The sequence below is a fragment of the Saccostrea cucullata genome, unplaced genomic scaffold, assembly GCF_032062105.1.
Source record: "Saccostrea cucullata isolate Sc308-1 unplaced genomic scaffold, CSIRO_AGI_Scuc_v1 ctg1376, whole genome shotgun sequence".
Lineage (NCBI taxonomy): Eukaryota > Metazoa > Mollusca > Bivalvia > Ostreida > Ostreidae > Saccostrea > Saccostrea cuccullata.
In genome coordinates this window covers 1-12,500 of record NW_026921539.1, presented here as the reverse complement: position 1 = coordinate 12,500, position 12,500 = coordinate 1, and the positions used below count along the sequence as shown (strand labels likewise).

The 12,500-nt window shown below is 31.1% G+C and overlaps 1 protein-coding gene and 1 long non-coding RNA gene across 2 annotated transcripts in view; one reads left to right on the top strand and one right to left on the bottom strand.

The window, feature by feature from the left end:
* The window catches only part of LOC134260228 (uncharacterized), a 3,624-nt gene extending 3,525 nt beyond the window's left edge, over nt 1-99 (top strand). The window contains exon 5 of the long non-coding RNA XR_009990493.1: nt 32-99. This is a non-coding gene — a long non-coding RNA (uncharacterized LOC134260228). The remainder of the gene's footprint in view (nt 1-31) is intronic.
* The window catches only part of LOC134260235 (nuclear pore complex protein Nup133-like), a gene marked incomplete at its 5' end in the record, with an annotated part of 15,445 nt that extends 6,467 nt beyond the window's left edge, over nt 1-8,978 (bottom strand). Inside the window, 16 exons of the mRNA XM_062742811.1 lie at nt 1,251-1,318; nt 1,625-1,705; nt 1,850-1,906; nt 2,063-2,124; nt 3,952-4,027; nt 4,746-4,805; nt 5,207-5,331; nt 5,451-5,490; nt 6,069-6,202; nt 6,568-6,781; nt 7,100-7,243; nt 7,493-7,612; nt 7,829-7,931; nt 8,245-8,351; nt 8,571-8,680; nt 8,837-8,978. Coding sequence (XP_062598795.1) covers nt 1,251-1,318; nt 1,625-1,705; nt 1,850-1,906; nt 2,063-2,124; nt 3,952-4,027; nt 4,746-4,805; nt 5,207-5,331; nt 5,451-5,490; nt 6,069-6,202; nt 6,568-6,781; nt 7,100-7,243; nt 7,493-7,612; nt 7,829-7,931; nt 8,245-8,351; nt 8,571-8,680; nt 8,837-8,978 — 1,643 coding nt within the window. The remainder of the gene's footprint in view (nt 1-1,250; nt 1,319-1,624; nt 1,706-1,849; nt 1,907-2,062; nt 2,125-3,951; nt 4,028-4,745; nt 4,806-5,206; nt 5,332-5,450; nt 5,491-6,068; nt 6,203-6,567; nt 6,782-7,099; nt 7,244-7,492; nt 7,613-7,828; nt 7,932-8,244; nt 8,352-8,570; nt 8,681-8,836) is intronic.
* Nucleotides 8,979-12,500: the final 3,522 nt, after the last annotated feature.

The following is a 12,500-nucleotide window of genomic DNA, read 5'->3' as shown; positions in this document are numbered from 1 at the left end:
GATTACTGAATCATTTTCTTCATCATTTCAGAAGCTATGCAGTCACTGTCAGGGATACAAAGCCAGAATTGTGTAAAAATTTGAAAAATAAATACAGGATTAATGCTTACAGTTTTGATTTAATTTCTTATTGTTTGGTTAAGGCATTTAAGGCCAAGTTTAATATAAAGTTCACATCGCAATCCAAAGAAATACCAATTATTAATAGGAAAATGTAAGGAAAGAAATAAAATTAACATATGCTCAACATATGTTCAACATATGAACACAAACATATGTTCATCATATGATCATACAAAACATATGAATAACATATGTTAAACATATAATCAACATATGTTTAGAAACGTATGTTTAACATATGTTGCTCGTTTTTTATGGCGAACATATGTTTCGGAACATATGTTAAACGTATGTTAAACATATGTTCAACATACGTTGCAATTTTACCTGTGTACTTTGTAGTTTCTGAAAAGTGCTGCTGCTTTGAATAGAATTCGCGTTTTGATAGATAAATTTTCAAGTAAATAGGCCAATGTAAAAAAATATTAGACTTTTACCAAATATTTTGTGTACTTATGAAATCACGCCCGATCGATTTAAAGAAAGCACTAGTACTTTTCCAGTTACGGATAAATATCGTTTATCTATATTCAAAAAATGATTAAGGTCTATGTAGTGTATGCCCTTGCGAAAGTACGATTTTATGGTGCATAACGATGTAAAATATAAGTAACCTGTACATAAAAAGCACGAATAATTAATAAAATACATTCTCTTGGTATTTAATTAATAATCGCACTAAACAAAGGCTATACATTGGTATTAATCTATTATTTAAAACCTGTAAATAATATTTCTTTTAATAATAAAACGCATTTTTCATTGTTAAAAAAAATCCTCAATCTGCCTCTCACAGCACATGAAGTACGTCATTTTTACCAATATGACGTCATGTTTACAAGTTCATCGCAATCACTGCTTTGTTCAAAACCAGCTGTACGGGATTTACCTAGCAACTTTTTTTAATGCATTGATAAGTTTAATTGTTTTTTATTATTCTAATACAGTTAAAAGTTGCAAATTATTTCATTTTCAGGTAATATTATGATAAATACATAAAAGTCATATTTTTTGTGTGACGTCACAGTAAACTTTTCCCGTATAAATTAGGCCCCGTCCCCTAATTCAAGCCTTAACAATGCTGCGTTACAGGTATCATGATTCTATAGTTCTACCTGAGCCCTTACCTGTCTCTAAGAATAGACTGGGCCCAAATGTGCATCCTCAGACTTTCATAGTCTATTGATGGGTCGGTCTGAAAGAAAATAAATGCTGAAAACTCTGGGGTTTAATATAGTCTTCAATAAAAAATTAAAGGCACAATTCTTATCCATATTTGAATATCTCTGTTCTTATATTTTCAGAGGTATTCAAAAAATACATTAAACTGGAAAAGGAAGCTATCTGTTCTTAAAATCTATCTTCTACAAAAAAATTGAATCTTCTGAGACATTAATAAGTAAAGATACCCCCGTCTGTTGTTTATTTATTGCTCAAATTCCTATGTACATGTGCATTTAATTAACTTTTTTTTATTATACTCACATTTTTATACATTTACCTTGTCTATGTATTGTAAGAGATCCAGTGCTTTCTTGAAATCATATTCCGTGGCATCAATGTTTGTTCCTGAGATGTATAACTGGAAAAAAAATAAATAATACAATAAAATTTACAATATAAGCATTTAATGGCAAGAGAATACTAAATGTTTTGTACAATTTTTCTTTATAGTCTACAATCAATAGAGACAGAAATTAAGGTGGAAGTCCCCACTGATACATACCTCTATCAGCTGTACAGGGGAGAGAACTCTCATATTGTTTGGCTCTATGCCAAGGTTCTACAAGAAAAATGATTTTTGTTAAAATTTACTATTTCATTATTCCAATTTTTGTTAAATTGGATTTGTGAGTTAATTGATATAAGATGAACATAAATAGAAGATAAGAAGATAAAAACATATTGTTATAAAACAATAGTTAATATATAAGTTAACCTCTATGACAAGGGCAGGTAACTGCTGCTGATGGGCAATTAATTCTTGTTCTTCATTGATGTCTGAAATTAACAAAAAGTAAAATAAATTTAAACATAAATCCTGTACAATAATGTACAGTAAATACATCATTTTATACTTCAGGCAAAGAAAGCAAAAGAAGAAAATGTTTTTTTTCTGTGTCAGAATTCTTTAGTATCTAAGGACCATTCAAAAATAATTTCAACCGAGCTAGTTTTTTGGTTGCTATATTAATTTGTAAATGGACTACAGTGGCAGGAACGTTATTGTTGACAACTTACACGAACGATTCCGCACGACTAACGCACAATTAAACCTGTTACACGAACGATCTTTCACGTTCACGATTCTACACGTTATTCGATCTTGCACGATTGTTAACGCAAACGCACGTTTCTTTACTCAAAATAGTTCAAAATATTTAGGAATTGATATTTTCAAAACGAAATAAAGCTTAATAATTATTTAAGATTTCAAAGAATTATTAATATTATTTCATAGACTTTGAAAAAAAAAAACAGAAAATGATATTTTTGTAACTAAATATATGCAAGACTGAATATTTCAGATTAAAAATGATTATTTTTAAGGTAATTCTCCGATCAAAGAAAACGGATTTTGTTCGTTCTATTAGATTAGACGATATACATGTATGTGGGTCGTATAATTTGATTAAATTGGATATCATGATATGCAGAAAGGAGGATACGATTCAACAAAAATGGCAGCATTGAATGACTTAATTTATAATTACAAATTTTATCCTTATGATTCCATTTATTCAATGTGTGATAAACTTGCCAATTATTCAACTTTTTATTTGCAGAAATTTAAATTTATTAGTTTCAAATAAGCTCAAGAGATAAACACAGATAATCAAAACTCCCGAAAATCATGCCGTGTGCATGTATATTTGTCGACTAACTATACTATGTAGCAATGTAAGCATTGAGAAATGTTTATTTCTTTGTAAAAAAAAATATTTATTTTCAATGAATTGATTTCGAGATTATCTTGAACACAATAAGAAATAAATAATAACTAAATCAGATTTTTCAGAAAGGCGTAAGAGATCTAAGTACGGTTTAACACAATATCAATCGGCTTATTTGACGAGGACTTAATATTGTACGACTTACTATATTGCTTGTTTACGAGCGATAATTAGTTCGTTCTGCATTCTATTATGTAAATTGCACTTTTTCATTTTATTTTGATTTTATATAATTTATTAAGAAAAACAAACAAGGGAAATGCATATTTTAGAAATAACATTCTGATAAAAACTTACAAAACGAAATTTACACGATTCTAAAAGCACGATCTCGCACGATTAAAAACGCACACGAGTGAGTCTGATACACTAACGAACTTAAACGAACGATCACTCACTATACACGAACGATTCTACACGATTGGTTTGTCAACAATAACGTTCCAGCCACTGTAAAATGCAACTTTTTAATAAGTAAATTACTGTACATTTTAATAACAATGTTATTATTTTTTTTTTGGTAAACAATAGCAACCTCTTCCTGATATTATAACATAATATTATAATAGAAATTAGAGCATACGACTTCATCAAAGGTTCTTAAAGGTTCGTTTCATGAATTAAATGTTTTACTGAACCCATGTGGTAAGAATAATGTCTTATACACTTAATTTAAAATACGAACCTCCATTATCTGACTATTAATACCTACCTAGTACATGTATGTTATTGTCTATATCTCCATTATCTGACTACTAATACCTACCTAGTACGTGTATGTTATTGTCTATATCTCCATTATCTGACTACTAATACCTACCTAGTACATGTATGTTATTGTCTATATCTCCATTATCTGACTACTAATACCTACCTAGTATGTTGCTGTCTATTTCTCCATTATCTGGGACAGCTGCTAGTCCGGCCAATTTACTTAGACTTAACAGTGTCTACAAAACAAAACGTACGACTACTCAGTCAGTCAGGGACATAAACACATAACTGAGGTGTTATACTGACAAATTCGATAATGTTCTTAAGCAATCTTCTACACAATACATAATATTAATAATTTTATTATATAATTAAACACTTACCTGTCCAGAAGAAAATTAAACTTTAGATTACATGATTAAAAAGCATGATAGCATCTAAATGAAAAGTCCATCTTTCTTTCAGTTTATTATTAAACACTCTTGTTTATTCAAGAAAAAAAGGAGGAGGATCAAAAGAGAAGTTTTCCTGACTTAATAAGATACATGTTCCAACTAAATGCTTTATTAACCACAAAACCTACATCTGTCAAACTATAAATGAAGTGTTTTACTCACAAATTTGATAATGTATATATACATGAACATGTGAAAATAAAAAGATCAAACAACATTTGTCTTCAGCAATTTTTTAAGCAATACATTCACATTTAGTTGTTACAATACCTGTCCAAAGAAAAATAAACTAGTTAACATTGTCTACAAGTTTATAAAGCATGATAGCATCTACAAATGACAAGTCCATCTTCCTTTCATTATTTATTATCATTGTTTATTATAAGCACATTGTTGTTAATTGAAGAGGTAGAGAAAACATTTCCTTTTTTCATAAGAGAACAGGTTTTAATGAGTAATAAGATATCAAATAAATGAATTATTATCAACAAAACCTGACCTTTTTCTTTGCCAAAGAGCCCTGCTCCATTTTGCCCAACTCTAAAAGAGTGGCGTGGGCCTGAAAATAAAAGAAAATACCAGATCAAACTTTCCATAAACACACGATGACATACTGATGCACTGTTAGGGCAAAGGGAAGGATATGGAAATAACGAACAGCACTCAATCTCAACGTCCATTAAACAAATAAACAAAATAAGAGCAGAGCAAACACGGACCTCCGAAACATCAGAGGTGGGATCAGCAAAACATTGCTAAGATTTAACCCCTAGGTCATATGAGGTGAAAACAAATACTGGATACTCCGTAAAATCTGCTGAAAAAACAACCTATCTAAAGATTTGGCATAGGTTACAATTTGTTTATGCTTTTAAGCAGGTCAAATTCCAGGATTAATTTAATGGATTTAAAGGGGTTTCTTTGAATTCAAAGGTAATTGGATGTCCAGATATGATTTACCTTAGAGAAGTTGTTGGTCTGTATATTGTGGAGCCAGCTAAGAGATTTAATGTCCTCCTTTTGTAGAAATCTACCAAGTTCTCTCTGTTGACTGACTGGTAAAGCCAGGAGCTTTCCTCTCTTACCTTAACATACAAACATTAACAAATCACATACATGTGAAGTTTTATAAATATCAACTATGTATAAATACCTTCCTTCCTGTTCAGATTTCATATTTATTCATCAGAGTTATGCCATCTACCTTCTTTCATGTACCATGTGTATAGGAAATTTGCAAAACCCTGAAAAAATAAATATTCTAATTAATTATTTTCAATAATTGTTACCATTCTTCATTATATCTAAAACTCTTTACTCTCAAACTCCATTAAAATAAATTGAAAATTATTTTTATTAATTGCATGAAACATCTGTCTGTGCAGATAGAAAATGTGTACCTTGCGAGAGAAATGATGTAGATATTTCTCTATCCTGTCTATTTATAGACATACTGTAAACCAACTTATTAGCGCAAGAGAAATTTTCTTGAGATTCGCTAAAGCTTTGTCATCGTGAATATATCTCGTCGCGAACAGGTCCTTCAAGTCTTTTTTTTTTTTAATTAAAAACAGTTCCGAAAACGGCTTGATCTTGAAAATTTATTGTTGCGAATTAGTTTACTCATGGTAAATGGCAAAAAAAAATTTGTTTACAGTACCTTGACAGAGAACTGATGTAGATATCTCTCTATTCCGTCTATTTATAGACATACCTTGTCAGAGAACTGATGTAGATAATTCTCTATCCTGTCTATTTATAGACATACCTTGTCAGAGAACTGATGTAGATATTTCTCTATTCTGTCTATTTATAGACATACCTTGTCAGAGAACTGATGTAGATATTTCTCTATCCTGTCTGTGTTGTGTGATAACTCACACAGCTGAATCAGGATTTCAAAGTCACAATATTTCTCGGCTAGGGACGCCGCTAACTCGTACTGCTTCCCCTCCACTGTCAACAAAGAATGGTTAATCGAGTAATTATTATGAAAATAAACCATGCAGTGATCAAGGGACAATTAGTTAAACTTTTATAGAAACAGTAATACTTTATGAAATACAAGTTGATATACATTTCTCTTGACTCATCAGTAGTTTATAAATAATAGACAAATTAATATGTAAATAGCATTGCATTTATACTTTAAAAATTCTACTTTTAAATTATTTAATAGATAAGGATGAAATAAAATTTTCGGATGGATTTGATAAATAATTTCCCTCTTTATTTCAGTAAGTTTTATATTTCTGATCATTCTCTATTTTACAGACATACATGTACTCTACTCTTCACTCCATATAACAATAAGAACTTACTGAGAGGCATAATCAGCTGTTGTCTGTCCTGTTCGTACCGTCGCTGTAGTTCGTTGAAGTGCTGTCGTCTACTGACGTTATTTTCTAGCGATTCTAACTGACTGACGTAACCGTCCAGGACGATATCAGCGATGGCTGCCAGCTGTTGGTAGATCTTCTCCTGACCCTCGGGGTCACGGATTTCAGGGATTACCACCTCTATAGTCTTACTGAACTAAAAATAACACAGTCATTTAATAAACACTTAATCACCACCTCTTCATCTTAACAAAATAAAATAAATAAAAAGAACTAAATGAATCACGGCTTCTACCATCTTACTGAACTAAGATAACCCAGAGACAAATGCTAAACAATAAATCACTACCTCTATCGTCTTACTGAACTAAAATAAATATAGTAGACATTTTCTCACTCAGTAGGTGAATATCAATTTCTTTTCTATCAATTTCTTTTTAAGGATCCCTCAATAGAGCATTTAAAAGTTGTGTGACTTTTTTGTAAAAAATTAATTTAGTAAACCGTATTAAACCTGTTTAACAAGGAATGTCCTGATCCCATGGTCCCCTCCTGTAGATGTCCAGGGTATGTATTCTGGGACGTCCCCTTGAGGGGCCTCACATTCGTACATTGTGGATTTGGTCTGACGATACTGTAGGGCTTTATGTAACATTTCCTGTAAATTAAACATAACAAATAAACAGCATAGACAGTCTCTATATTTTAAATTAAAGTTATTTTAATCTTCTCAAAAAGATGTGATGGTGTCTAATAGTGGGGTAACTTAAAAATATGGTGCATTGATAGACAAAAAATCCTTGTTTTCAGGTGTTATGAAAATTTAATAAAAGATGTACAGAAATATACATTGTACATGAATACCGCAAAAATAATATGGGGCAAACTAGATTCTATCAATATTTACCTGTAATATTGTGTTGACTGATGTAATGACGGTGAGAATCTCCGTTACCGTGACGTCAGCCATCAGTACTTCCTCCTGATACGCCAACAAACACTCGACTACTTCCTGTATCCTTGACACCTGTAACAGGTAACACACAAATAGAAAATCATGAAACGTAAACAGGCAACACACAAATAGAAAATAACGAAACACGCCCACTTCTCTATAAAATAAGTCTAGTGGGGTGAGGTTTAGTACATACCTCTCTGTAAAGCAACTCTTGTGGTGTCAGATTTAATACATTTATATACCTCTCTATAAAATAAGTTCTTTGGGGTCAAATTTGGTACATACCTCCCTGTAAAATAAATCCTGTGGGGTCAGGTTTAGGGAAATGTTGACGTCTCGTCTCATTTCCAACACTTTCTTTATGGCTGCATCCACTATACCAGTAAACCTATGGAGGTTTTTGTATTCCGTCAATTAACTCATATAAAGCACACATTATTTTTGCTAAGTAACTTCTTTCATATTGGTATAACATTAAAGAAGGTTTCAATTTGTGGCATTAAAAAGTCACATGTCTTTTTATAGATACATGAAACTCCATCATGGTTCACAAATTATGTGTCTATCATTTTATAAATACTTACTCCCCGTGTAATTGCTGTTTTGCAATGGCGGCCTGTACTTTTTCTGCATGTTCACACATCACATGTCTATAGAGAATGATACTCATACTTACTACATGTCTATTTATAGATACTTACTCCCCATGTAATTGACGTAGTGCTATGGCGGCCTGTACTTTTTCTGCGTGTTCACACATCACATGTCTTGTCAACATCCGTGTGTCCCGTATGGTTACTAGATTCAACTGCAATTCATAAGAATTTATTCTTTAGAAAAAAAAAGTAAGGAACCCCTATACTCAGTTGTTAAAACATCATCTTTTGTTGAAAATGGCATAAAATACAAAGAAAGTCAACTACCTCCAGGCAAAAAAAGTTCTCCCTAAATACTTAAATTTCTTTAAATTTAAGGACCTATGGTCAAAATAACTCTCTAATCTGACCTTGTATCCCCTGACCCTCACCTGTTCCCAGAGACTCATCTTTTTGAGGAAGTTGATGACGTACTCGTGAGCTCTGAGTTTATCTGTCAGCTGGTTGATGATGATTAGTGAAGTGGTGCTACTGGTGGCATCTACAAACAATAAATGATTATCAAGTTTCTCATAAAGACCACCATGAATCAATAATTCTTTGTACTAGTCACGATAAATGGATGTTAATCTCTCATCAATATAAAAGGCAAAGATCCCATACGAGCTTCACGACAATTTGCCCTTTGACGTCTCACCTTGTCTAGACTCCGCCCAGCGTGGATCAGAGGCGGGAAAATCATCCACGAGATCTCTGTCAAGGGAGACAACTATCTGATCTAAATCTGTGGACACTTCATCAGGGGGAAATAACTCATCAATGGTTGACTGGGCTGCAGCCTATAGATATAATACATGTACACATTGAAGCTTGAGAATGATATAACACAAGCATTCTCAATTTATAGTCACAAATCGATCTTGGTAAAAGTAAAAAAAATTAGTGAACTGAAATTAACACTTTTATACGTCATTTGAAACATGAAAGTGTACTGTTATTAAAAATCGCAATTTGATTTACATACTTCATGCATTGTTTTGTTGGCCTCCTTCGAAATCAAAGCAGTTGGAGGGCTAATTTTACACTAAGATATTTACGTGATGTTGAAAAGCCATATTTGGAAACGAAAGACTTTTTTTAAAATACAAAATTAATATAATACACATCAAATTTTGTTAACTATAAACATTCATGAAACGTTTAAGCACATTTGTAAAAGGGGTGTACAATCTTTGATTCAATTATTAGTAAAAATAAAAAGGACATAATTTTCATTTAAATGAAATCATTTTCTTTTTATTTTAACAAGTTTTAGCACATTCGATGATTAACTTAATAATGATAATATTCCCTAAAATGCTACATTAATTTATTCTTTATTATATGCCCAGAGAAATGCACATTATTTAAAATATTAAAAAGTTAAATATTTCGCCATTACCTGTTTACGAAGTGTTTGTTTAATATAACGTAAATATCGCACATAGATATCATAAAAAAATAAAAGTATATTCGGGGGGAAAATGATAATATTATTTCAAATTATTGAATTTTATGAATTTTCTAATCTGTGTTCTTACAAAGGGTTGAATTGAAAATTCAAGTTATAAATGATTTATCTATAGAGGACTCATGTAATTCAGACCCCCCTTCCACCATTTAATCTGTTGATTATTTCAAATGCAGTCATTCACATAGCATCGTTTTTGAAAGTGTATGTGTGTGTGTTGGGGGGAGGGGGGGGGGGGTAGCCAGAGAATTTTTTTTAATTACCTGGAAAGTTGACAAGGCAAAAAAAAGGCAGGGTCTTTTAAAAACTTGCTCAAAGTCGAAAATTTTATAGGGGGGAGGCGATTTTTTCAAAATGCCAGGTATTTTTTATTCTTATTACAATATATTGTATTTTCAGTATATTAGTGGGGAGTGGGGGTAGAGCAACCAGCCTTTCGCTGAACATTTAAATACTGAAGTTGAGCTAAAATGATGCTTAAAAGTGTACAGGCCAAAATCAAGGTTTGTTGACTACATACCAGAAATGCTTAATTCATTTGTGAAAATTTTATCGTCAAATTCAAAATTAAAACCTTATTACCACCCATACAAAAGTTGGTCAATAATTACTGTTGCACATCACATTTGCTTGGAATTACATTCTACTTTCATATAACGTAAATTGAATTTTCAGTACCATTAAAGCTGACACACACATACCTCCTAAGTCATATGTCTATGCAACAATGCAAATGGGAAAACTTAGGTGCAAATTTCATACATGTTAATAAATGTATTTCTTGCAAAGCAAAAAAAATGGAAATGGATTTAATTTCAACCAGTATCTTGACACACAAAAAAGCAACAGCCGTTTTTAACTGTAATTGATAGTGTATGAAAGGCATGCAACGCAGTGTATTTTCTGGAATTATATTTCCTACAGAAATGATATAAAAATCTAAAAAAATTTAATGTATATAGAGGATTTTAGTGTAATATAACCATTTTTTTAAAAAATATTAGATATAAGTTCAAACAAACAGCAAAAAATATAGAAGAAAGTTTAATAATAATTTAAAAATAATAATAATAATGCTTTATTTAATGAATATTAACCAATTACTCAAAGTACTATTCTTCATTAAACCACGGGGCCTTCTACAATTGAATAATATCATGTCAATTGTAATTTTCAAATCATACGGATGCACAGTATATTGAACAATGATAAGCTTATTTTATATCTTCATAATCGGATGTAATGTACAAATTAAAGTAATGGAAATATAGGAGAATAAATAAGTCAATATACAAAGTTTAAAGACGTAGTAATAACAATAACAAGACATTAATAATAATGAAAATTAATACTTATTTACTGATTATAACTTTTTCAAAATTCGTTCTAAAAACAGACAAGGATGGTGATAATTTAACATGTAATGGTAGATTATTCCATAAATGTACACCTGATTCAATGATATCCATGTTTTTCTTGCAATCTAAGCTGTACTTTAGATGTTCAGAAATTTTATATATAATTTGGATGAAAGTAAAAAAAAAGGTTTAAAATTTGTATTGCATTTCAGACTTGGTTTATTATTCTTCAAATTGATAGATTCATCACAATCTTATATGGGGTTTGAAGTTAGTATTTTAGAACACATTGTTTCTCCGAGACAGCACAGTTAAAACTTTTTCATCTTATTTCATTGATATATTGTCCCTTTTCAAAAAAGCTTTGTGAAAGAAACAGCTGGGAAACCACAGGCGAAACTTAAAGTGGCACAGTGACGCACAAAGGGGAAAATTGACAAATGATTGAAATGTAGAATTTTCCCATGACCTCTGTAAATTTTGTTCAATTCCTAAAAGTACTAGGTTTCAGAAAATTACAGGTTTCAGAACCTAAAAATTAAATTTTTATGGGGAAAATAAAAGTAAAAATAATTTCTGTCTGCCCCAGAACGAAAATATTGCAAAATACCCGGGTACTTCTTCCTCCCTATTATACGCGTGCGCAGAAAAGAGTTGAATAAGTTTCCATAGTTACCATGATCTCAGGTATCCACGAATGAATATACTCAGTAAGCAGACCAAAAAATTTGATGTAATCTTTTTAAAAAGTTGTTAGAACATATTTCTCACCTATGCATGCTCCAGTTGAATTTTGTTTACAAGTTTGAGCTAAAAATGTGACCTTGACATATACGAAACAACGAAACGGTAGATACAACCTTCGTTTTTCCGGCACTTATATTGTGCAGTCAATTCTTGCAGTTTAATTGTCAAATCTTCGCTATATACTCATAATTTTCGTAAGTCTTTCTCTGTATGCTCAGATATCTTAAAATTAAGGTATGATTTTGAGTTAATGATTTAAAAATTCTTTTTGGTTTAAAATAAAAACTACACGATGATCGGCGACAGTAACGTAAATATCAATTTCTGTTATAAAATGTGATTTTCTCCTATGACAATCATTCAAGCCACAACAAACAATTGTTGTATTTTAATCAACAACCAACAAAGGTTCGTAAGACTGGCAGAAAATAAAATTTATTTGAAATATTATATTACTTAAAACGCGGTACATTATTTAAAGCGAATTGAGACTATAAATTGAGAATGCGTGAACAAAGTCTGGAGAATAAAAATCTAAAGCATCATGGGTTTACCCTGAAGAGATGCTAGAGGCTTGGTACACTGATCATTATACCTTTTAATGCTCCAATCAAAACTATTACTAAAACCATCACAATGTACAAATAAAGGTCCATGTATAAATAATAATATGCTTTGCTGATACTTATTATCATCTTTGCTCATTGACATAAAACAACAATTTAATGTTATATAACAACAAACCA